The 27,288-nt window shown below is 35.9% G+C and overlaps 1 protein-coding gene and 2 non-coding genes across 3 annotated transcripts; 2 read left to right on the forward strand and 1 right to left on the reverse strand.

Annotated features, from left to right (window-relative positions):
• Positions 1–6,270: 6,270 nt before the first annotated feature.
• On the forward strand, positions 6,271–6,343 carry TRNAK-UUU (transfer RNA lysine (anticodon UUU)). The gene has a single exon. It is a non-coding gene; the product is annotated as a tRNA-Lys (tRNA).
• A 512-nt stretch (positions 6,344–6,855) lies between these two features.
• Positions 6,856–6,928, forward strand: TRNAR-CCU (transfer RNA arginine (anticodon CCU)). The gene has a single exon. It is a non-coding gene; the product is annotated as a tRNA-Arg (tRNA).
• A 3,949-nt stretch (positions 6,929–10,877) lies between these two features.
• On the reverse strand, positions 10,878–12,917 carry LOC114352641 (matrix metalloproteinase-2-like). The gene is made up of 3 exons (XM_028304315.1): positions 12,894–12,917; positions 11,363–11,485; positions 10,878–11,051 (listed from the first exon to the last, which is right to left on the reverse strand). The coding sequence occupies exons 1-3, from the start codon at positions 12,915–12,917 to the stop codon at positions 10,878–10,880; spliced, it is 321 nt and encodes a 106-aa protein (XP_028160116.1).
• Positions 12,918–27,288: the final 14,371 nt, after the last annotated feature.

A 27,288-nucleotide genomic window follows, 5' to 3' on the forward strand; every position in this document is an offset into this window, starting at 1 on the left:
TTTCAACACGAATGCTTTACTTTTCAAGTGAAATTAGTGCCGAGTGACGTCATATGTGTAGAAGCGAGTGAGTCAGTCGCGGAGGGCGATAAAAATGCGCGGAAATCATAGAGAAAAATACAATAGGCAATGAAACGGCACGTTATCAAGTAAAACAGCTGTATTGCAGGCGCGTGGGCGGGCGGCGCCTATCGACTCAGCCCTGCATTCACTCACCTCAAGGTCACCTCGGCGACACCTCCCGCGGCCGCGGCCCTACTCATAACCCCTCGCGCCCTTTTACATTTTCAACTTTAAAAATTCAAGTGACCCACGTCCTTCCGACGCATTCTCGGGGCAGGGCGGCCGGCGCCCCCGGCGTCCCTGAGAAAACTGTCGGTGGTTGCCGGCCCTCGATGGTTTATATAGTCGGGAGAGGGGCGGGGCGCCGGCGCGAGTTGCGCCGTCGATTCGCGAACTCGATAAATAAATTAATTAAAAGTGCAAGTGAGTGATCGCGGCGTGCAACCGACCTGTGAACTCTAGAGCTTCCCCTTAATTGGAATTTCAGACGCACGGATACTTGGCGGACGCCCGGATTGTTTTCTGGTCGGGATTTACGATCAGCCGAAGGACCCGGATCGACAACGACCGGCGACGAGATTGAAGATTGAACCTGATTTATATGAAGACGGAGTGACCACCGCCGGCGCTAACTCCACGCTTTATCTCTAGCTCTACCAGCGCCGTATACCTACGCCTTCGTTTTATTTCAACGGCGCCAAAGTATTATTTATATATTATATACAGATTCTTATAAGTCGAATTAGTGTTCTTAATAAAGTTTGAGATAAGTTTTGACAATATAGATACATACACTTATTGAGTGCCCTTAAAACTTACCCTTAACACCAAACATGCAATTTAGAACATTTTTTTTTCTAAAAATATATTAAATTAGCTTTATTCAGCTATAATCAAGTATCAAGTACCTAATCTATCTATATAAATAAAAATGAATTGATGTTCGTTAGTCTTATTAAAACTCGAGAACGGCTGGGCCGATTGAGCTGATTTTGGTTTTAAAATGTTTGTCGTAGTCCAGGGTAGGTCTAAACGGTGACCAAATACGCGCGCGATATTGTTTTTCTGTGACAGACAAAATTAGTAAAGCTAGTATTCAATAAATCTGAAAGCTATCTACTTATTTTCAGCATAATAATATAGTAACTACATTGCCTCAGGCTGTTTACTAGGAATCAACTATTTTCCCTTTTTCAGCCGAAGCACTTGTGAGCTTTTAGTTCAATTAGCATAAAGCTTTCAAATCTATGTATTAAGTGTATTTCGCACAATCGAAATAAAACAAGTTAGTGACCATGAAAGATTAAAACAAAACAATTTACCTATATCATAAAAAAGTTTTTTCTACAGTTAACGTCTAATTAACGTAAAGTCGGTTTAAATATTATAATAGATTAGTTAAGTCTTAGAAAACTCCAGAGTTTGTTATGTTTTCAAACTAAGTATGTTCTTGGAAAATTATTCTGTGTACAAGACTGAGCATCTAATCAAAGAGAACTTATAACAATATTAGGACCGTCGTATATGAGCTTACTTTATTAACACTGCTCGTGGCTCTACATTCTTCGTAGTTACATCACACACGTCATACTTTGAGAATAATATGTTGTACAGCAATATTCATCATCATGGGACAAACTAGTTAATTTGAGAAAAAATATGGCAATCATGATCAATTTAACCCACCTAAAGTGGCAACTAAAAAATACTATTTTTTATTAACTAAACAAATTCGACAACAATCAAGAATCTTACATTACGCAGTATGGAGTGGTGCTTACCTGCCTAGTACTTCAATACTTTACTTCAATTATATCTAGCTTTCGTTATCTACATACAGATAATCTCACGACACACTAATAAAACTCTATTTCCTGATATGACTCTCCGGCACCAGTCCTTCATAAATGATGAGGTTTATTTATGAAGCCTAGGAAAATGTCACTTCGAATCGAACTGGCGGCGACCAGTGGCCTGATTTCTCTAAAAATATTCTACCAAACCGCGAACGGGGGTTGTTCAACTAAATGTGTTCGTACAGGTTAGTTCAGATGTTATATTTGGAATGGAAGTATTGATTTGAATTTAATGCAGATGCTCGTAGAAAGAATACCTACTCGTAATGGTTACAATACTCGATTTAAACAAGTATAGGTACCATTTACCTCCAAGTGACGAAATATGTGATGATTTGTAAAAAAAAACTTAGCCTTACATTAGCCTAAGTTGCACCACCTTAACTTTAACCGTAACTATAACCGCTTACATGGAGGTTGATTGACTTTTGACGTTTCTTTAAGTTAAAGTATGATGGTGCAACCCAGAATAAAACTTATTGAGCTAATAGAAACTAAAAATACACGTATTTTTTTCACTCAATGCGACAAAACGATTCTAAGCTTTGTATAAGGTTTTGTAAAAACATATTGACTAAACTAACTTTATGTTTGTGCCTTAATTGTCTTAAATGTTTCCTACGAAAAATATATCCGATTTGCAGGCGGCTTCTAATAAGATAAGCTGGCTGAAGCGGTTAATACTGTAACGTGGGTGTTGGTTTTGTTAGTTTGCATCAAAAATTCATAGTTTAACAGTCGGTAATTGAACATTTTCGTAATTAATTAACAGCATAGAACATACATAGACTGGATAATTATGGCTCTAAACTTAAGCAAGAAAGGTGAATATTTTCAAAATCTATACTAAGATGATTATTGTTTCGGATACCCAAACATAATAATATGTACAATTTCAAGAGTCTTCTGACGTGGGTACGGGTTATGTCCGTTTTATGCACTTACATTTTTTTCTGTATTTTTCAAAGCATAATAGAAAATCTAGTGGCTCGACGCTTAAAGGAACAAAATGTTCTTTTAAATAATTAAATTAATATGATTTCTGATGTAGTCACATTTCTTTGATTATTGATTTGTGACCACATTGTACCTAATTCCGAACATTTTATTCATGTCTGTACCTACTAGTTTCTAAAAGTAGTTTGTTGTATTTAAATAAATAACGACTATGGATACCAAAGTAGGTATTTAAAAGAACGAACAGCATTTCCCGCCCGCTGCAGTTTTGTGTCCCACACACGAAACAAATGTGCCTGCATTTCCACAACCTGATGAAACGGGCGCCAGCCATGTCATACCCACCGCCACTATTGTGTTACCCATCTAGGCGAGAAAATGCAATGTCCTACACAGGGATTCCCAACCAGTTACCACTGGTAGGGAGTTAAAATATGGTCTGCGAACGATTTTAAATTCTGAGAGCACGTCAACACCGCACTCAATGGTTCACTCCACTAGTGTACAAGAGAGGCTGCAATACGGGAGCAATGGCGATGGATTGTGAAGCTTTCCACCAAACCAGTTGTGATGACCACGACCACTCTGCTAAGAGTGTAGAGACGAAGAAGAAGAAGACTTCAGCCTGTCATGAGAGGGTTTAAGTAATAAATAATAAGTTATTAGTCTTAGCAGGATTAGCGAACTTGTAAGTACCGAAGAATGCAAGCTCAAAAATTACATTGATAGATGTACTTAGTTGCTTTTTAAATAAAGATGATTTCTTTTTAAATAATACTTCACATATTATTATTTTTTTATTTACGGATTTTTGCAATGGTCCCTGCAACCAATAAAGAAACCAAAGTGGTCTCTGTTCCAGAAAAAGTTGGGAGCCACTGTCCTACAATATGAAGTTAATCAAACCTGTTATTTAACCCTCCCGCTCCTAGGAAAGGCTGATTGTTCTCATCTTATCGTGTTACTATGACGTCACTGTTTCACAATACAACCACAGCACACGCAACTACAGTGCGCTCTATTCAACTATGTGTATAAAAATAGCATCGCTGTATAAAAATACTTACGAAAGATTTGCATTTTCATTCATTCTTTCTTTATTGAATGAATACCTACTCCAGGTTGATCATCATTTTTTGTGTGATTTAGGTAAGGCCGCAACAAAATACTCATTCTGATCTAATAACTTAGATTAATAAAGTCTATAACAATAAATCAATTTAGTGTAAAATGAATAGCAAATACCATGAATAGTGAGTTAGCAAGCGAGTGCAAGTGCATGTATAAAAATTTTAGGTTTTGTGGGTGGAGTCGCGTTTTGTATGTCATCTGATTAAAACATTGTCAACTATTCAAAGTATCCTACTTAGGAAAAAGTTGTCTGTAAAGTATAAGTATAAAAGTCATACGAGTATGAGTTCTACTACTAGCTTAGCTTAGCTCAGCTCTATGTGCTTCTGACTTTACTTTTTGTGTCGCAACAACCGTAGCCCTTCTGGAAATTACCACAAGAAAAAAGTAACGTAGCAGTAATAAAGTTAGTTGTGGTAACAAAAAGACTTTATTAGAGTTCTTTGCAAAACAGAAAAACCCAATGTTAAAACTTACAGTATTGCGTTTTGGTGTTGAAAGAAAACAAGGAAAAGTTTAGTTCAAAAATAGCATTGTAAAATAAGCTAGCTTATTTCTAAGGCTACAGTTCACAATGTGTTGTTGTGGGAGGGTCATTTCTCAATTTAACCCTAAAATAAACATTATATTTGACAGGCTTTATACGAGGGTAAGAATGTTTGTGACGAATATTACAAATAAATTTCAACATTTGTGTAGTTTGTATTTGTTCACAAATTGCAAAAGATATTAAAGAGTAGGTACATGAATCTAATATGTTACCACTGTGAAAATGAAATAAAACCTTTTTATAAATTATTGCTTTACATTAAAAAAAGCTAATTATTATTTAAATCTAATTAAATTTTTATAACATTAATGTCCTGTCAATCATAAAAATTTGAAAATAAAGTCGACTATCTCTAATCTTCTTTTAAAGCTAACCCATAGAAATCCACTTTCTATAAATAGATAAAGTACCTACTTATAGGGTAATATTCTTATTGTCTACGCCAATAAATCCTGGTAATTTTTGTAACTAATAAAGTCGAATAAAATTGACAAAGTAAGTAGTAGGTAATTTGAGTAAGTCTTTCTTTGGTTGCAAGTGAAGTAAATCTAATGAATTTCATGAGAACATAGGCACCAGCAAAAGCTAGTATTGTAATTGTGAGGATGGATGCATGACTGTTAATCTTTCACGCAAACACTACTGAACGAATTTTGATTAAAGGCATAGAGATAGATAGGCATAGAATGTTTAAGAGCTTGGAAAACAACATAAGATAATTTTTATCTCAGGTGTGACTCGTTTATAATGCAAACAGCTAGGGACTGGAATTCGCTGCCTGCTGCTGTATTTCCTGAACACTATAATTCGGCCGTTTTCAAGGCGAGAGTGAATAGGCACTTACAGGGCAGATATGTACCATCCTAGACTGCATCTCACTTAACACCAGGTGCGATTGCGGTCAAATACCTGCCTTGTCTAGCATAAAAAAAGAAAATAAAACAGACGAGTGCGATAGACTTTTTCTGTATCAGGCCGAATTTCATGCGTACGAAGCCGCGGTCAAAAGCTAGTCATATAGACATATAGACTGGGTATGGTTGTAACAGGGTACGGTTGTAACAACTCGAATGTTATCGAACTATGTACGGTAAGTTACGGTACAGAAAATATGCAGGCGACATGCCACTTGTCTTGTCGCTTGTCCTTCCCCTTGTAGTACTAGCAAAATTACCAGTTTCTATTGGTACGGACGTACAGTTTGGGCCGACTATGATAATCGCATTAGTGGTCACGCGAACTGCCTGTCCCCGTGTGCCGTCATAAAGGCTCGTAATAAAATTGAAATTCCTTATTTTGTGAGGTTTCAAACATGAATAAATAATTTATTTGCCATGTTTTTGTGGCATTATGACATCGGGTTGGGTCGATCGGTCACATCGGGAATATAGTAGGTATTTTTTATATACATTTCAGTAGCCTTGACATTATCAAATCAATCAGTGCTTTTCTATAACAAAAATCTGAAAAAAATACCTAAGATATTAGACATTGGAAATCTCGTGACGTCACTGGCCATGTTAAATCGACGCGAAGAGTCTCCTAAGTTGTTGGTGACATTTGACTTCACAGGATTTTGATAAAATAATCTTGAATTTGACGCAAATGAAGTCGCGGGGTCAGCTTGTGTTGAGAACATGATTTTTTCAACAAATTCGGAAAGCAAAAGTTAGAATTGGAAAGTAGTCAGTAATTTCGTCAACTAGTACATGAGCCCGGATAGCTCAGTCGGTAGAGCATTGGACTTTTAATCCAAGGGTCCAGGGTTCAAGTCCCTGTTCGGGCGGCTCTTATTTTGTTTTTATTTTTTTACTGATAATAATAATAATTTTGTTCATTTATTTTTTCAGAATTGTTAATATTCCCTCGCTAAGTAAAACGTAATGGATTGTTTTTAATGTGATTAATTATTGTTTATTTTCTTATCTCTGCTCTGGGTTACAAAGTTTATACAAGACAAGACTTATTTTTTTATGATGAATTTCGTAGGAATTATAATGTCACACAATGTTTTCATAAAAAGTTAAGCGCGTGTTAAATGACAACTTAAACAAGTGTTCAATGCGTGTTTTACATTTTTCTAATAAGGCCTACTATTTATTTTTTATTCGTCTGATTTTGATTCTGAAGACTGATGTTACCTATTTTCATACATACAGTCGAATTGAGAAACTCCTCTTTTTTGAAGTCGGTTAAAAACAAAAAATCGATTTCGCAGGCAGTCGTCAAGTCGTAAAATTCGTTCATGTCGAAAATGATCTAAACCTCCCTATTCATAATTTCAACATCTGGCAACAAGCCCCTGTGGCCTAATGGATAAGGCATCGGCCTCCTAAGCCGGGGATTGTGGGTTCGAGTCCCACCAGGGGTAGAGAAGATGTTATTTTGTTCACTTTTTCATCATAAAAGGAATATTATAGTTTTCTATGCCCAACAAAACATGTTGCACCAAAGTTTTTTTGACTAGAATAATAGGCATCTTATTTTACTCCATTATTTATTAAATAAGACATATTTAAGGATTGTTTTTATGGCTTGGCATTAAGCCTTGGTGACACGTGAGCTTTTTTATCAATTGTATTTTTAAAGGTTGAGTACGTAACACATGCACTTACTTAAACCTACATATTGATATTACATCGCAGTCAGTGGAAAGTATTAGGGGAGGCCTATGTTCAGCAGTGGACGTCCTATGGCTGAAATGATGATGATGATGATAAGGCTTTTTTTATGAATACGTAGGTATTTCAGTTCATAATAACTAATTAGAAATCATCTTTGTTGCTTCATGATAAGGATGAGTATCGTAGATCTAGGAGTAGATAAAATGATTATCTATGGGCTGAAATTTCACACAAAAGGATTTTATCTACAAACTTTCATTATCACAAGCTCTATTAAGCTCAACGCATTCTACACGTTTTAGATTAGGTCATATCTGCTTACTACCCTTAATATAGCTATAATAAGCTCTTTATTACGTCGTACAGTCGCAATAAAAAGCAATAGAAATTGTGAAATGCTTTCAATATTGAAATGTCGACCTAGTTTGCTGGCAGGGTGTCGGGTGCGGCGGACCGACGGCAATTATTAGTGGCTCGTCATCTATTTTATTACCTAAAGTCTTGGGAACTAGATGGACACTGTATATAACTATAGTTAGGTATTATGGCCCCCGTTTGGTAAGTTTGCCTGTTGTGCGCTTGTTGGCTAGGAACTGCTTTGTAACTTCAATGTTCATAGAGCGTTTAAAGTACAAGAATGTGGGTTTATTATAATTATCTTGTCTAAAATGTACCTACAGCGAAAATATTAGTAGGTATGTATTTACTTGTACTTTCTTCGCAAAGCTTTTCATGAAGTAGCCTTATAACCTTCGTCACATTTCGGTTGGTCTTGTCGTTAGGAGGCGATTTGTTCCAGTAATCAGATAACACTTAGGCTTTATTTTGGATTATAAGTGTCAATTTTGACTCTACAGTGTGAACTGAAATCACGACTCTCCAATTTCAGCTCAATGCTAAATAATCCGATAGTATACGTGGGTATATGCCTCTATCAATCATTATGGCCGTGACAGCAAATCAAATGAAAACATTTTATGCAGTTGTAAGTGGTCGATGCGATTTTTCTTCGAAACTAGAAGGCCTTTAAATGCTGACAGATGTAAGTAAGGTAAACATTTTCCACATAGTGAAGTAGGAGCTTCTATAAAGTTATTTTTATGCCACAGGCATGAATTGCAGTTCCTCGTTACCACCTGCTGTAATCTGCTGAACATTTTATTACCAATTTTAAATCATCATCCAACTGACGCAAAACTACGCTTCACTAGTTCCAGATGTTCGAAATAATGACAACATTTCCATATTGTTTTCTAGTGTTGGGCCGAGTGGCGATGACAGCGCCTCCTAGCGGGGGGCGGAACGTGCCCGACTGTCAGACACATCGCGGAGTCCGGACAATGCCATTATACGCGTAATAACTACCTTTATCGGACGTCTGGCACACGCCGATATTTGTTTATTTGTCAGATTCAGCGCAACAAGTGCATGTATGAGAGCTGGAGATATTTCAGTCGATACTGTCTGTGTAGTTTGCATTTAAGTAGGTAGGAAATTGCATTGTTTAGGTAGGTACCTACTCGCAAAAGACACATTGATCGACTTCATCTTTTTCTAAATACATCTTTAGGTTAACATGACAATGTAAGTTTATAGAGTGAGCAAAACCATGCACAAAGTTTTCATACGTTTCACAAAAGTTTCAGCGTCATACTTTTGGGAAACTTATAAACATGAACTAAAAAGTTAACTTATGATTATTTTGGAAATGGGGTCTTTATTGTACAACTTTGCTCCTGTTGTTAATCATTAAACTAAAATTGCTTGTTTTCCATGTGTATAATTTTGATATTTCAACGATTTTTTTAAAGTAAAGTAAGGAATCCCGTTCATCAAACATTATTTCAAAAAAATGCTATCGTTTGCTTGACTGACACAGATTAGATCAATGTTTAGTAGAGACATGATTGTGATAGGTACAGACCGTACAGATTTGTTGATAAACTTTTATGCTTATCAATGCAGGTATTTGACCGCAATCGCACCTGGTGTTAAGTGAGATGCAGTCTAGGATGGTAGGACTTTCACTCTCGCCTTGAAAAGGTGAACTACATTGTAACGTGAAATAATTCATTCAACTGAATAATTGTTTGAATTTATAACAATGCTTAGTCAGGCATTTTGCTGAACATTCAGTTCAGCCGAATGGCCAGTACCTCTAGTAGGAAAAACTTTCGAGTTCGTTTCGTTGCGTATTCAAAGTGTCATCGAAAAATTTTGTATGAAAAATTAAACAGCGCCCCCTATATTTTTATTTTTAATACAAAATTTTAATTTTTCATACAAAATTTTTCGATGACACTTTGAATACGCAACGAAACGAACTCGAAAGTTTTTCCTACTAGAGGTACAGTCCAGTCCAGCGGCGCCGCACACTCGTAAACCCGCCGCGAGATGGCGCTGTTCGTTTTATTGCTAGTTTGCACAACAAGCTGTAATGAAGACTACAATATTGACAGACCATTAATTCAACAGGAAATTGTGCTGAAGCCGCGGTCTGCAGGTGATTGTGAACTTTTCAAATTACCCGCGTGCTCTGTGGCGGTTTCCACTTCAAATATACCTAGTAAGGAAGCTTGCGGGTCGAGCGGTTCACTCCCGGGATACGAGTTGAATAAACTCGACTGTGTACAGCGTATGTAGCTTAGATAACGAGTTAGTCAGTAGCCACCCTTATGTGCACTTGTATAGCACGATGCAATTCGCATGTAGGTTTTATTAGTAGCAGCTTTTGAATTGAATGGATTTATATGGTACTTACTACTTGTTAATGTCATGTATACCTAGCTAAGAACGTATGTATGCACTTACAAACTCAGTAGGTACATAAAAAAATATAAAACAAAAAGTTAAAGGCACATAAGATAGATAGACACCAAATCACATAAGAATGTCAGATAAAAGAAATAAAAAAAATAAACAGCACAAATTAGGCGCTCTTATAATCTTATTTGTATCCTCTAAGGCTGTAACTGAATAGCTTAGTTAATGCGGCATCGTAACGATAAGTAAGGAACTATTGACGCGATTTTATTTCTTTGTGACGCTCGACTACACTCGTCGGCGTCCAAGAGACGATTCTTTTAATTAAGACGCGGAAAGCCTCGTAAAATTTACGAGGCTGTGATTTAACTATTATTTGTCATCAATTTTATGTGGTCTTAAAGTAAATAGTCGGAACAGGGTCTTTTCGGATAATAGTATTAACAGCCATTGGTAAAAGAAATGAATATTGCAGTCTGAAAAAATACAAAACTGAACTAAATTTGGAGTAGATTCCTAAGTATTTATAAAATTACAAAAATCGGAATTACTTAAGCTGCTAAGAACTTGTATATACGAATTATTTTTTCACAAATGTAATCTACAAAATTATTAATTATTATGTATTTTACTAACTCACATTCCCGATCACAAACCTTGTTTATGCTGCCATCTATCGCACAGAAAATACTTCAGTACAATCAAAACAGTGCCCTCTAGTAGCGAGTGGACTAACTAAACGTTACAGCTGAAAAAGTGTTATCAAAGCTTCCCATCCGGACGTCCCTAAGTACGGTCCTTGTTTCAGTACAACGCAGTACAACGCAAGGAAACTAGATGGCGCTAGTACGAAATGATCGAGGACACGCTCTTCCTTTGTTTTTTCTTTCCTTTTTATTTCGAATTTTTATGAGAATAAAGCTTATGCTACACTTACCTCCAAGTTAAGTTGGTGTGTTTCCACTTCTCCCCCTGTACTGCAAACCTCTTTCTTCTTCGGGCATTTTCTTCGCCTACCTCCCGGTCCGGCCGGCCACATCGCTTCTGCCGCATCAGGTGCTTGGTCGCTTCGTCTACCACTCCCGTTACTGGTATTCCTCCAAATTGCTGGAAAATGACAGAAAATCTTTAAAGTGGAGAAAATATCAGAATATAATTTATCTCTAGATAACTCTACCTAGAGGTAGCTAGGTAGCTCTTTTTTGCTCGTAATGTAAACTGCTGCCACTAGAATTTTTTAAACTAAGTAGGATCATAGAATATGTGTGACGTTGAATAAAAAGGGTTAGAAAATGCCACTCTCCTTTAAACCATTTTTCAGACTATCTAACGAAGAAAGTAATGTAATTATCAGGATATTTATAGACCTTTTCAGGCTGAAATGTTTAAGCTTTACTGAAAAAAAAAACAATACTTACTTGTAAAGTTTTGATAGCAATCTTCAAATCGTCTTCGTACTCTTGAACCTTGTCGCCCATGAGCAGGTTGCCTATCTCTAGCTGGCCTTTCTTCAGGTAACCAAATGACTCTAGGTAACTTCTCTGAAAAGAAAGAAAACGCATTTGTTAAATTACCTACGTTATTGGTCAAGCTTTTTCGTCACAAACAAAACAATCTGTACTCAGGCTGCATACAATTTAAACTAATTATTTTCTTTCCATATTGTTTTTGACGGTAGGTGGTCAGTGAATTCTATATTTTTTTAAATATTACAGATTAAATAAAATATATTCAGATTAGATAAAAAGTTTTGCTACCTATGAATGTTAAAAAATAAACAAAAAAGTAAAAAGAAAAATCTCATGACATTTTGCAATGCAAAAATAAAATAAATATTCAAAACTCCCTTAATTGTAACAGTTCTCCCCACAAATAGTCCAGAATACAATAGCGGGGAACCAAAGTCATTATGTGTTTTGAGAATACGAAATTATGTCAATGCATTAAAAAGGCCCAGGAGCCTAAACAAACTCTATCCCGGTGCCAAACATCCTCTTTCTTACTTTTAATTTTAGCCCCTGTGGCGTGACAATGGTTTAAATTGTAAAAAGATGTCTTTGTGGCTTTTTCTATGAGGACATTATTAACTTTTTGTACAATGTTTGGGGACGGCAAGCAGACGCTATCAAATACGTCACTTTTAAAAGACGGGGAGTTTATTTTGGTGTTAATTTAAATGTCTTAAAATAAACTTTACCTAAAAAGTAGTCATTTATTCAAGTCAACTACATTAAGATACCACGTGTTCGGTACAAAAACATCCAAAATTGTTTTAAGTGTACCTACATACATAGGTTAAAGGAAATTAAGAACTAATTTTTTTTTTAGATACGGTTATTCCATGACATGAATAATTACCTTTTTAAAAAAATAAAACCGACTTCAAATGCGTGAACACAAAAAAAACTAAAAATTAAAAATATTGCGTATAAAAAAGTTCATCCCCAATTTTCCACCCTTAGGGGTGAAATATTTTCTTCAAATTCGCATGAAACCACCCTTTTGATAATACCTATTCAACAAAAAAATAATCGTTCAAATTGATTTATAATCAGCGGAGATATTGCGTATAAAAAAGTTCATCCCCAATTTTCCACCCTTGGGGGTTGTTTTTTCTATTATTAAATTTAAATGGGACCACCCTTGAGGTATTACCTATACGCCGAAAAAATATTTGTTCAAATCGGTTCATAATTGGCGGAGTTATCGCGTAACAAACATAGAAAAAAAAAACATACGGGTCGAATTGAGAACCTCCTCCTTTTTTGAAGTCGGTTGAAAAGTACCTATCTTACATTTTAATTTATTTGGTGTCTACAACAGCTATACCTTTAACTTAAAGAATTTCATTGAAAAAGGTCTCTGTTAGCAGTCCATTATTCCGCACCTAACTTATCTTAGGCGGGTCTAGTCGTATTGTTTACCCTGGGTACAGTCGACAGCACATACACCAGAGTTCATCAGACTATCCATTTTGGTTGCAAAATAGCTCGTATTACAACAAAATAAGATGTCACAGGGTTTAGTTTTATGTGTTGTCCATTGTGCAGTCACGGAATGAAAAGGTTCGTCAGTTTTCAAATTGATTCCTTCAACGAATCGCGAGCACATATTACCTTTTGAAACTATGTTACAGAATAATCTCGAGTTAGAGAAAATAATCTATAACTGTTCGTCAGTAAAGTTCAAAATTATTCAGATCAAAGTTGTTTGACGTTCAAAAACAAGTGATAGCGTGGGTAGTTTAACATTAATAAGCAAAAATTTTATATCATGCGATAGCCAATAAAATTATCTATTAGTAGAAGTAGAAAACAGATACAAGTTTTATACATTTTAAGGGTGTAAGAATGGATTTAATTAGAAATAAACATGATTTTTTTCACATCTTTTTCAGTTATTTCCCAACACAAGAAAAACCAGGTCGTTAAGGTATGTTTTATTTGCATTGTATTATTAGTATTTGAGCCATTCTACAAAACGAATGTAAATTTATTAGTCTACGTCTATTAGTTTCGACGTAAAATAATTGTTGAACAGAGATACCCATTCCCAGCGGTTTCCATAGTAATTGGAATAAGTAGGTTGTGTGATTCTTTCAGGCAGTGCATTTTCGCATGTCGCGTGCGCTATGGAAACCGCTGGGAAGGGGTATCTTTGTTCAACAATTACGTCGAAACTAATAGACGTAGACTAATAAATTTACATTCGTTTTGTAGAATAGCTCAAATACTAATAATAAAATGCAGATAAAATATACCTTAACGACCTGGTTTTTCTTGTGTTGGGAAATAACTGAAAAAGATGTGAAAAAAATCATGTTTATTTCTAATTAAATCCATTCTTACACCCTTAAAATGTATAAAACTTGTATCTGTTTTCTACTTCTACTAATAGATAATTTTATTGGCTATCGCATGATATAAAATTTTTGCTTATTAATGTTAAACTACCCACGCTATCACTTGTTTTTGAACGAAGAGGTGAAAACTTAAAATTAAAAACTTAAATCCTTGTAAATATGCGAGAAATGGGTCAAGCCCCAAATTTTAAGTATTTTCACCGATAAAATTGTCCATAGATTACGCCCTTAAAGTTTGATCACTACATGCCCGGACACACTGTATAGATATAAATCGAGATATGGGTATGTTATCACCAATTGATACGATAATAATTCCTATATTCTTTTTGCACGTAATATCCGTAATTTGCGACAAGACTTGTCTATTTATTAATATTATAAATTCATATTAATGAACAAGTTAATATTTTGCCTCGAGCTAGGCTAGGCGTAAGCCAGTAGCCGTTGCTTAACATGGTCTACAATCTGACACTTTCAATTTATGCCGACAAAAGTGGCACACCGGTGTTGCCATTATTATCCTTTTAATTTATGCTTGAAATGAAAACATGTAGTTGCTGTTTACCTGCAAATCTTTGATTATAATTGTTTCCTGATTCGGAATTTCTAGTTGCTGGCGAAACAAATGGCTATAACTCAATCTTATAAGTTTGCAAAAACATGATAAAAGCTCATAACTTACAAAACTGTCAATATTTTTTGTCTGTCTGTAAAAATATCGTTACAGTAACAAACAATTTTTTAAGCCAATCGTATTTGTATTTCATGATTTGCTCTTTTACGTGTACTAATCAATTCACTTTATCAGATCGGGTCGGATTCGGGATCGGGGGCAAATGAGGTCCTTGTTCGAAGTAGGGCAGAGCACCATTGGGCCTCGCGTGCCGCCTTCTATCTTGCTTCTAATTAATTGACAAATCTCTGTCATTAACCTGTGCCACTTCCAAACCATTATTGGCGTTTAATCCTCGACAAATGTTAGGTTAACGATCGCGTTCCCAGTATTTGTATTTTGTAACCATTACCCTAGAATACTGTGAGTAACTAATTGTTCTTGCTTGCTTATTTTGTTTAAGCTAGGTTCTTAGAGATAAGGACACGTTATCAAGGATTGTATTTAATATCTTTGTTTTGTCCTGTCATAACCAGGTCTTGTAATTATATTCGACCTGTCATGACCAGTCTTTAGGTTCAACAACTTACAGTGTAGCTTAAACCTTACCTTTAAATATATAGGTATTTTTTATCCACAAAGAAGTTTATAATATCAAGTATATTTTGTACTGATATCATTGAGTTAAGGAATACTTTTCGGTTTTAAAATTTGTATGATCTCTGACCCTCCGATGGCAAATTAATCAATATCCCTTCCTTGTGTATACACGTGTTCATATAATACTTAGTCAATTAGTTTCCATTAGACGGGTTCCGAATAATTTGCTGTCATCATTTCCCTGTATGCAACGTCATTACCGACGGAGTCCCCTCAAACACAGTCAGTCATCTCTTGCTATTCAAGAATCACGCAGGGAGCCATCGAGATTAATGCATTGGAAAAGGCATAGATGAAACTCTACTCTTACATCCAAGTACTTATTACAATTTTTTCGAGCCCAGGGAATGTTCAAACGAGACTTAAAAATTTCGAATTGCCAAATCAAAAAATACTATCTAATTAATCCTTGATTGAGTAATTACAGTCATAAATATTCGGTTAATGAGTAGCACGCGCCTAATTGTGTGTGTCCTTTTGTTGAAGTCGGTTAAAATAGCAACATTCTTCTGAAAGCTTATGAAAATATTACTATTTTTAAAACAAAATTCAAATTGTCGTGGCCACGGTAAATGACTTGCGTATCGCGTGCCCTTTGACCACAACCGACTGATTGAAGAAGGGGCTGAAGGATGGTGCAGCTACTGCACCGTACATCAGCTGTCATTGGGCACGTCAAACCTCTGGTATGAATACAAATCGACGCGAGGGTGTTTTCGACATGGTAATGAATGAATGAATAACAATTGGTTCATTATTTTGCCATTATTGACCTACGATTTGCGTGTTATTTTAAATTATGTTCACATATCTTTTCCGCTAAACTTACAAATCATTAATAATTTGAATTTGAGTTAATTAAGGCAATTACGAGATTAAATAAGGAAAAAATAGTATTTATTAATTTTATATGCCTACCTATCTTTTCAGTTAATAAATACAACGTAAGTATACATAGTATGAAATTGTCTTTATTATGTAGTTTCTATTTTCTTCGTTGGTAGTATAACCGAGTTACACTCTCTTTGAATTTACAGTGATACATTGCTCGAGCAATCCCTCAAAACGTTGGGATAATTAATTCTTAATTAAGTCTCTCTTAACTGAAGGTTGTTACAGTTTAATGTTGATTGAATGACAGTTAATAGGTCAACTGGTTACCATCCGTCATCCGGTAGCATCTGGTCTAATGGTAATGATAATAGTGACATAATAACAGATAATACTTGGAGGGTCTCGAGTGTGATGTATTTGTTAGAAGCTCACAGAAGTAGAGTCGTTAAAAAGTTTTAATACTTTACGAAAGCATTAGAGGATACGTTATTTATCTACTCTATGTCCCTTTTTATCTCTGTAAGTTTGTAAGAAGCAGTACCTAACAGAAGCCCTTAAAATCCGTTTACATTAGTGTAATTATTTGAAAGAATTGGACAATAAGGCTGAGTTGTACCAACTTACTTTAACCGTAACTATGACAAAAAACACCGGATATCGTTATAGTTATAGTCAAAGTTAGGTGGTGCAACTCAGCCTTAGTTATAGTATTTGGTAATTATTAGGTTTAATTCACACGTTACAATATAATATTATGAAAAGTACGTAGAATAACCTAATATTCTAAGAACAAACTTACTTTTTACGAATTTGAATCGCTCCAGGCACAGTTGACTGTGTCACCGCCGAATACCGTGGCGGGAACAAAACGCCAATCTGAATGCGATTTAGGGAGACAATGAGGGATGGATTTAAATTTCAAATCTGTCCGTGACACGCGAAATTAAATGTAATTATGTTGGCAGTGACAATGGTCGAATTGTGAGCATTGTGAGTTTGTTTGCAAAGGTGTCGAGCGTGATACAGCCTTACATTTACAAGTATAATTTTATAAAACGTACTGAATTTGGACAGTACTTTGTGTGTTACGTTTCATTCATGTCTTAACAACTCTAATGAACTAGTCACCAAAGTTTAGTGTTATCTAAAATGAGAATTAAGCCTGCAAGAAGAAAAAGATGCTCAGATAAATGTACGAAGAACTGCGAATCAAAACAACTACCTACAATATTCTCCCTGTAGTACATGAGGGTGCTCACGGATTTGATTCCTGATTGTTTTTTAATCGATTTGCATTTGGTCTGCTCGCGTATGTATTTTTTCCTCGGCAAAAATCTGTTATACCAAACAAGGATTTTTCGAAGCCATGTTTGTTATGTTAATTAGTACATACATACTGCATCGTATCAGTTTTCCTAATATTAATTAAATATAAATTTTCCTAATATTGTTTAATTATGTATAAAAACTTTACCTCGTTAAGATACATTATTTGTTTTAAATGAATAACCTTATATTGTGACTTATATTTTCCTGTTTATTGACAGTCATCTTGCTATGTATTCGTGTATGATGTATACGACTACATTCATAATGATTGCGGAATTTATTTGTAATAATATTTTGGATGTAGAGCGTGCACTGCCTATGGAATTCGCTCCAACTGGTTTGGAATAATAAAACGACAGGTTACATTGAAATATTTTCTACATGGTTGTTCCTAAAAGCTTCAATAATAGATAGGATTGCTATTCATATCTAGTGCATTATAAACTGTGCTAAAATCTGCATGTTCTGATGTGAAAGTTTTTGTTTCTTCAATCTTCAATCATTGGCTAAGGATAGTACATTACAGCAGCATTTACATTTTACTGTAAAATATAGGGCCTGGTAAGAAGCACAGTGATTAGTAAGACGAGCTATCATATGATAAACGGATGTATACTGATATCTTTGATTCTGATTACAAATGCGTGTGCTCATTTCCCTAACATTTGCCTCCTGCAGGATTCAAACCTGAAACCGTGATTAGCGTCTTAATTCGACACGTGAGCCCCCGGACTAAGTAGCTTTGTTCCTGTTCAGATACTCATATAATCTCCATATCAGCAATTTAACGATTCCTACGATGGGGTTATAGGAATGAGATTAGAAGGTAGTTGCCCGCGGGCATGCAGCGATCATTTACAGCTACGGTTCCCAACTAGAGGTCAGCGGACCCGCCGGTGGTCCGCAGAACAAAATATGTCCGCAAACTTCATAAAATTTCACGGACGATACTTATATCGATATAGCACCGTCGTTAAGACGTTCCAGTCCCCCAAAGATTTCCACAACACTGCCTGTATCAAGGTTCTTTCTACAAGGAAAAGTACCTCACCAGATTGGCGATTTATCTTTGAGTTGGCTTACGCAATATGTAGAAGATGCAAGCTCAAAAATCACTTTCATTCAAAATGGATATGACTTTAAAAAAATGTGAATGCATGTCCCTGCGAACCACATATTAAATTAAAGTGGTACTAGAAAAGTTTGGGTGCCAGTGGAGTACAGTGAGCAGCATTTTAAACGCAGCTCCACGCTTGTAGGAAGCCAGCTGGTGCATTCGTTTCGCTGACACGCTCAGTACGCGGAATTTGAACGGTCTAGGCTTTAATATGCATAGACGCAGACGAGCAGACCTGCAACTCATAATGCTGTTCTATTCTTTCGCGTTTTAGGAAGAGTATTTCTTTTATCAACAAGTAAATAAGTCTATTTTTAATCTAGCATTTTCTAATGATTTTTTTATTTTAATTAATGATTTATACTAGTTTTAGCACAGATTATCACAACTGTTACTTTTATGCTCAATAAACCTATGTCTAACCTATGTTAAGTAAAAAGACCAAAAAAATCTCCCATTGCCTCTTCATTAGAGCACAAAGCAAACAAGTGCCTTATGTAACTAAGACTACGTGTATCGCTAATTATTTAGTAGTTTGTAATATTCCAATTTTAATTTAGATACACTAAGCAGGAGATAAAATCGGGCACTAGAAAATTGGGGTCGCATATTCCGCTCCAATTGAGTCAGCAGATTTAGCCGCCGCGAGATTACGCTGCGCTATCATTACAATTTTAGCGCCGCTATGTAGGTATAGACCTAATTCAATTAAGTTTAACTAAAAACAGATTTATCGTAACATCCGCCAAAACCACTTTAAATTTGAATACTATTAGGACGTAACATCCGCCTGAAAGATATAGGTACCTACTTAGCTTTTAAATAGGCAGAATTTGAAGCTAAGCCTAGTTAACTAACATTTTCTTCGTAATCAGCTTTGTTAAGAAGATTTTTTTATTTCCCGACTGATTAAAAAGACATTACGGTTCGTAAAAACATTACTAAAGCAATATTATTAATTCTAACTTGGATTAATAATTGCAACGTTATTGATCTAACACAAGACATGAAGACAATTTTAGTTTCCGTTTTTGTCTCAGCCTCTACTTGGTACCTACGTGATTCTGGAGATAGTACACCGATGCATCAAATAAATACTGACCTCTACCCTATTTAACATAAGGTGCATATCAACAAGACATTTTGGTACTTTGTAATTGCATCGTGACTATGGTAGCTATGCTGGTCAGATGCTGATCGCCGCGTGCTGTGCGCATACGCAAGTGGGCGGTGCGTGAGAAATGGTTTATTTCGTGCTTTCTCTACCAAAGTTTTTAGAAATAAATTAAATTATAAGATGGCTCTATCATTTAACACATTTATTAATACATTTTCAAATATAAATAATTAAACAATTTAAACGACATTTACAAGTTCTCGTATAACATTAAGGGTTTTTGCATTATGGATTGCTTATTATGGCAATCTATATCTATACTAATATTATAAAGCTGAAGTTGTGGAACATGACGCTCAACCACCATAAGGAGTTAAAGCATTTAATTTACACAATCTTGGTTTGTCTATATATACTGGGCAGGGTAAAAAACTTCGTCACCGCGATGCAGGATTGTATGCGCGGTGGAGTTTGCCATAGTAAGATCGTAACAGCGCCATCTGTTGGTACGGTTTGTAGTGGCGCAATTTATTAATCACAGTTTGTTTATTTGGTTGAACGCGCTAATCTCAGGAACTACTGGACCAATTTGAAAAATTCTTTTTGTGTTGGATAGTCCGTTAATCCCTGAAGGCTTTAGGCTATATATCATCACGCTAAGACCACTAGGAGCGGAGCACCAATGAAGAATGTTTCAAATCAGTGATTTTTTTCCTTTTGAGAGCTGACGCTGCGTAAACGGTTAAAGTTTCGCATAAATTATGTATGATAGGATTTTCCCCTTTAAAAGTTCTACAAAAAAGTCCGCGACAGCATATGTCTATCTTTTATGGTTGGCTCACTGTAACCTTTTTGTCTGGATGTCTGGATGTTTGTTCCTCTTTCACGCAAAAACTAATAAACGGATTTTGTTGAAACTTTACAGTATTATTATTTATAACCCAGGCTAATATATAGGCTACAATTTATGACGATATGTGACAAACTAAATTTCAATAAATAGTTAAGAGGTGAGAAATATCCTTAAAAACGCCATCTATCGACGTGCTTTTGACGGTCGTAAACATTCATGAGAGCGAAGCCGTGAAACGTATCATTAGTCCTAATTAGGAACTAAATATTACATTTATAGAACTGTTCATAATATTTAAAATTTAGTCATTATAGATATTTTATGTAATTGAATAATTCACTGTGTTTAAACGAGCAAATCAAAGTCTAAATTAGTGACCGCTATCTATCGACGTGCTTTTGACGGTCGTTAACATTCATGAGAGCGAAGCCGTGAAAAGTATCATTAAAATTTTATGTAATTGAATCATTCACTGTGTTTAAACGATCAAATAGTATTCAAACATTTAGATAATAACGTTAAAAACCATTTAAAAATCCTATGAGAACTTTTTCGACTTCTACACGGACGAAGTCGCGGGCAAAAGCTATTTGTAAAATCATAATCATCATCATCATCATTTCAGCCATAGGACGTCCACTGCTGAACATAGGCCTTTGTAAAATAATTAGACTAAATTATTAAAAGTGCCTATCCAAAGTCATTAGTCCACGCGGACGAAGTCGCGGGCACAGCTAGTATGAATAATAAATTGACAGACGACACGCAACAATAACAAACGCATACCTGAATAATTAGCAAAATAAGCAATAGACATGGAAAATCTATTTAAGGGCATTCTACTTATTGTACTTAGTCGTGGTCTAGGTATGCACCTGCTATGCCACTAAGGGCGAAGATCTTGAGATTTGATTTAATTACTGCCGGGTAGAGATAAATAAAAAAGCAGAGAAGCAACGTCGTTATTATGATCGACGAAGGCTTCCTTTGTGTACTCTTAATGTGCTCATTCATTTGGTATTCATACATTTTAGTTTGGTAAAGATATTAGTGAAGATGCCTACCTAAAATAAAAAAATCCTTAAACCATCTGGATGTATTGATTGTATACTCTATGCTCGTATCGTTCACCACTGGGCAGTATCAAAATTAAAATGTAAGAATTATACACTTAGCAGGTGATGCTAATGCTAGTTAAATTCAAAGTAGAGATAATTTGTGATTGTAGTAAAATGTGTTCCGCACATCACCTTGCACTTACAACACATTTTCTGGATAGCACCAGTCTAGCCATGGTATTTATGTAGTTTGGCGTGAAAATAGATGCTGCTTATCATTTCCTGAATTCAGACAAAAGACTAGAGCAGAAGTTGTGACACGTTTTATTTATTTTTATTATTTAATGACTACTATTGCAAAACATACTGTTTATAGTCCACTTTACGCCCGTTTATTTAATCTCAATCCAAATTCATCTGTCAACTCTCAATATTTAATCTGTATTTGGCCAAAATATTCTTCGTTTTCGATGTTTTCACATTTTCGTATGGTTTATAAGATTATTTTAACAATGTGAAAGTCTATGTCTGTGTGTAAAAATTGTGGATATTTAATAGAACTCATATTATTCTTATTGATCTAACGTGATTGTAATTTATTCTCTTGTCATCTTAATTTCTTGCTTTAAAATAACAAGTTCTACAGCCAATCTTCCACGAACCGACTTAACTTACTTTATACAAGATTATCAAAGCTTATTCACACTGTCTATAAAGTTTTTATGTCTCAAAAGCTTAAATAATGAACCAAAACTTTGGAAGAAGAAAAATGTTTAAGTTTATTTAGTAGTCCGATGTTACTCGGGGTTATTGATTGATTAGCTTCAGTCTGCGACGTCGTCAGAAAAGATTTTGAAAAACAACAGCCTAGCAGTTATCTTTTAAGTTATTCTAATTTTATGTATGAGCTATGAATTATACATTTTAAATTGTAAGGTTTGACAAAAATCTGTCCAGTCATTTTTGACTGAAGGAGTAAGTAACAAACATCCATACAACCTAAACTTTCGCTTTTATGGTGTTGGTGTAAGACAGTGTTGGAGAGAAAAGCCCACTTGTTTTGGAAATATCTTCTGTTTATTAGAAACCAACTTACAATAGACTAATTAATTGCTGTAGTTGTGTAGGCGTGCTTACAATTTGCATTCAATTACGCCGAATTTCACTTGAAAAGCTGTGTATTTTAGTGCCAAACAATTAGTGAAATTTGCATGTGAAACGTACCGATATTCAGTCTTGAACTAAAGTTTATGTGAACTGTAGCTAATGTTTATCTTATCGATTCCCATAGTTACTTTACCTTTATCGCCTTTCAACATAATGTAGGAGAACAGGCTTTGAGACCCGTAAAGGGAAGGATCCTACAATAAAGGAGTGCCGATGGGCGGTCTTCCCATGTCGGCGCCTAATATGGACACCCACCCGGCAAACAGACCCCGTGACGTAATATAACACACCGATTTAGGATACGCTTAAAAGTGTCGGTTAACATTGGAATAAACAGCCCTTTTTTGTTATTTGTAATACTATTTTACTTTTTCTAAGCACACTGTCATGTCCTTAACTGGTTTATTAAGTGCTTTGAAAAGGTCGTGATTTTGAATAGGGTTTTGTATGTTAGAAATGTCAACACAACTGAATTAGGTGTCCTATTGTTTGTTGATGATAAATAACTATTCTCTAGCTCTTGTAAAAAATATACGAATACCATTTTCCGTTCTTTGTAGAGAATGACGATACAACAAATATTGGTACAATTTCGTGTTCATATTACAAGGACATGATTCTCCGAAAAGATACATTCAATTTTAAATGCTGTTCTTTAATTAACATCCTTCAATCGCAGACACCAATCAGTTCGTGATCTGACAGTGCAGAAATAACAAAGAAATGACCAGACCACGATATAAGGTCGAATCGACTTCCACAGCGTTAGTTGCATGTTGTTTTTAATTTAATGCGCTATATTTCTTTGTGCACCGATCACTACACGAGGTGCAGTCTTGCCATAATCGGTACAGTCGACAGTAGAGTCATAGCATAGTCCTTGTGTATTTGTATTAAGAGTCACTGGTTATTTTTTATATTGTGCTAACAAGGTAGTCTGAATCACCATCGTGAGCTACTGCGTCAGCTGCAGGACTCCAGACTTGGTCCCTTTGTATTATTAACCATTTACAAATCGAATTCTGCTACAAATTGTCGCAACGTTACTGTTCTCTCCAAATTGAGGCCCGTATTATGAAACCACACTTAAATAGGTATGTATCTTTACTGAAGAATAAATTCAACTCTGTATTGATTCAAATATGAAAATTTTAATACGGTTGAGGTTATTGACAGGGATAAAGTTTCCCAATTGAGCCACCGAAACATGGTAAATGAAAGGGGAGATTAAATACGCCGAAACTTTAGTGAAAGTTGGCTACAAACGATTGGTAACAAATGTTCAAACCCAGGAAGTAATATTTTTATTAAACGTTCATTACTTATAAACAAACAGCTTGCAGCGATGTTTACAACATTACGCCAATCAATGCGCAGATCGCTGTAACTTATTGAAGTAATAAATATAAAACGGTTCTTTGGAAAACCGTAAAAAGTGTACCATAATGTTGGCAATATCACAGTTTATGGCCCCGGTAGCCGATATTAGTATTGACTTTGGGGCAATAACAGAATCGGCGTTGGTTTAGCCCTACGGGTGTTTGGACGGAGCTAAGCTGAATATTTTCTACCTTAGGATTCAAAGAAAATTCGGTTCTATTTTCTAACGGAAATGCCATGAAATACAGACGAATTGCCAACTGGAAAGAAAAATGTTACTACGCGAGATTACTCACTATTGAGTAATTGCGTAGGTGTCTTGTGAAAATGTTTTCTTTGAAGATGGATTTTAATAGGTATTGTCAAAATGAATCGAGACTGGTCAAACTGTTCAAGAGTCGCCAAAGTCTCATAAACAACAATTCTAATTGTTTACACATAGTATTTACACAAATTATATCCACCAAAAACAACGTGAAACAAGCTTTTAAAACGTAAACTACCATACTATTCGCAACGCGTTCCAATCTTTGATCTCTAACAATAAACTAACATTCTCAAATTAGGTCAGCGACTCCACGAATTCATTATGGCGAGTGAGTCAACGACCGCTGCATCGCGATCATATGGCGAGGTCGCACTCCGAGGCGCCGCGACAAGGTCATTGTTACACTGAAGAAAGTGGCGAAGGATTCAAATATGATGCGACTATCAAAGCGCAAGTCACTGACCTCACGCGGTTGTCAATTCGGTGAGGTCACCAAGGTCATTGTTACAGTCGGGATAGGTTTTCTTTGAGGGGGTGTAAGGGACTTGTTGCTGCCTCCCCTATTTAGTTATTCTTTTTCTTGATCGTTTAAATAAGTATCGTTCGTTATATTTATTTCCCAAAAACAAACCGGAGGAAATTCATTCATTTCTTTTTTTATCTCATAGTTTCACCAAAGTTTCACGCTGTTTCCGTGTTAGGGTGACAGCAAGGAAAACAGATTTTTCACGCTTTGACAAAGATTAACACACGTTACACAAATAAAAAGATACATTTAAAAAAACAATGTAGTTAAATACTGCCTCTGCAGCTCTGGTTTCATAAATCAATCCCTAAACTGACTGATAAAGGTTATGCTGATCTTACACCCTGTATATTATGACTGATCTATCAAAACGTCAAGTCAACGACCGCTGCACCCGGAATTTGGCGATGTCACCAAGGTCATTAGAACAATGAAAGTGACGAAGGTTCCGTATTAATTGGCATCAAAGCTTATTAGCATGATGAACGACAGCCGTCAACACTGCATTCTCGATCACGAAGACGCCAAACTGGCGGCCAACGTCATTGTTACATTGAAGAAAGTGACAAGAAACCATTAATTAGGGCTAAGTCAGACAAGATACTCTTAGCATCGGCGATCGGTGAATTTGCGAGTACCTATCGATGCAGCATCGTGATTTAGGGAAGCAGGTAGAAGACCGGACTACAGTAGAGTTAGAACTAAGATTTATACAAGATGGAATAGGATAACGGGCGTAAGCGACTTCATACGTTCGGACGCGGTATCGGATTCGCGCGTTTTAGCGACTGCTGTCGTTGCGTCAAGCTTCCGAATAATGAAAACGACTCAATCGCCGCATTTAGCGTTTTTAAGCGATGTGAAAAGTGTGGTCACTGCATTCAGCTTCTGAAAAGCAGCTAAATCGCCGATGGTCGATGCCAAAAGTATCATATGTGCTATGGGCTCTTACAATGACGCCAAACCGGCGGCCAGCGTCATTTTTATTGAATAAAGTGACAAAAATCCATTAATTAATATCAGAATGTCACAAGGGAACAGTCAGTCAAACCGCAACCGCAAGTCATTGACCGCGGAAGTGAAGCAAGGTCGAAATTAGATTGAAAAAGCCATGAAAGTGGTTCGTTCAGATTGATTTATGCGCACGAAAACTTCTGCAAGTTACTTGTAATAATTACATATGTGTGTACTCGTATTGCAGGGAGATGGAGAAGCATTTGTAGAATTCTCTACATATACCTATTTCTGAAATTTTTAAGATTGTAAAGTTAGTAATAGAAGCTGATAAAAAGTTCTGTATACGTTATACCTACTATGTCGTAATGTTTGCGTGTCAATTATGTATTACTGTCATTACCTATATTAAATTTAGAGCAAATGAAACCCGCTATGGGATACTCTTGAACAGAGAAAAGCTGTTAGACTCAAAAGTGTGGGAATCATTAGTACCTATTTTCGTTTCGGGGTGGATTATATTAATCGTCTGGGAACAGGTCTATTTTGGATCCGATGTAAATATACAACCTCGGGGCAACGACCGGCTGCATATTCGCGAAGTATTGTTATGCTGAAGGTTTCCGAACTAATGCCGGTGAAGCAAGGTCATTGCGGTAGACGAGGCGCTGAAGTGAAAGTGTGGAGAACTTTTTTCAGGGCTAATTAACTAATTAATTAAAATAGAAATTTTAAGAAGAAAAAGAAGAAATTATGCTAGAAAAGATTTTGATTCACAAATAAATTCGACACAATTGAACCACTTCACGTATTTATTATAATTTGAGGCAGCATGTACGCAGTATCGTTACGGTCGCTGAAAGTTTCCGAACTAATGCCTGTGAAGAAAGGTCATTGCGAGCGGTAGACGAGGCGCTGAAGTGAAAGTATGTAAAGCTGCTGAAAAGAGCTTTCCACACTTTCACTACTCGGAGCTATTTTCAGAAGAAAGAGTGGAAAATATGTAAAAGTAAGCCCAATTTTTTTTATATGCATAATAAGGCAGGTATTTGACCACAATCGCACCTGGTGTTAAGTGGGATGCAGTCTAGGATGGTACATATCTGCCCTGTCCTAAGTGCCTATTCACTCTCGCCTTGAAGAGGCCCCGATGATAGTCTTCGGGAAAGACAGCAGCAGGCAGCGTATTCCAGCCCCTAGCTGTTCGCATTATAAAAGAGTCATCGAAACGCTTAGTGCTGCTAGAATGTCAACAATATAGGGATGGTACGCTAACCTGCGTCTGGTTTACTGGTGATGGAAGGGGCTGGTGGAATTAGCTTTAGTAATTCTTTCGCACATTCTCCGAAGTGCAGCCTGTAGAAAACCAATAGGGATGCTACTTTACTTCGACATTTTGAGCCGCTATTTATTTATTGATATTTCTTTGATGATAAAGTATATCGGTATAAATAGCTTAATTAGGTACCTAACTTTTGAAGTGAAGATTCAATAACATGGAAAATGTTACCTGTGTACTGTGCACCTAAGTTATGTGTATCAAACTTTATTTTATTCTAGCTATATTTTCAATGCCATTTAATTTTTAGCTTGCTAATTTATC

Source organism: Ostrinia furnacalis, unplaced genomic scaffold, assembly GCF_004193835.3.
Source record: "Ostrinia furnacalis isolate ACB-3 unplaced genomic scaffold, ASM419383v2 OfSCF1411, whole genome shotgun sequence".
Lineage (NCBI taxonomy): Eukaryota > Metazoa > Arthropoda > Insecta > Lepidoptera > Crambidae > Ostrinia > Ostrinia furnacalis.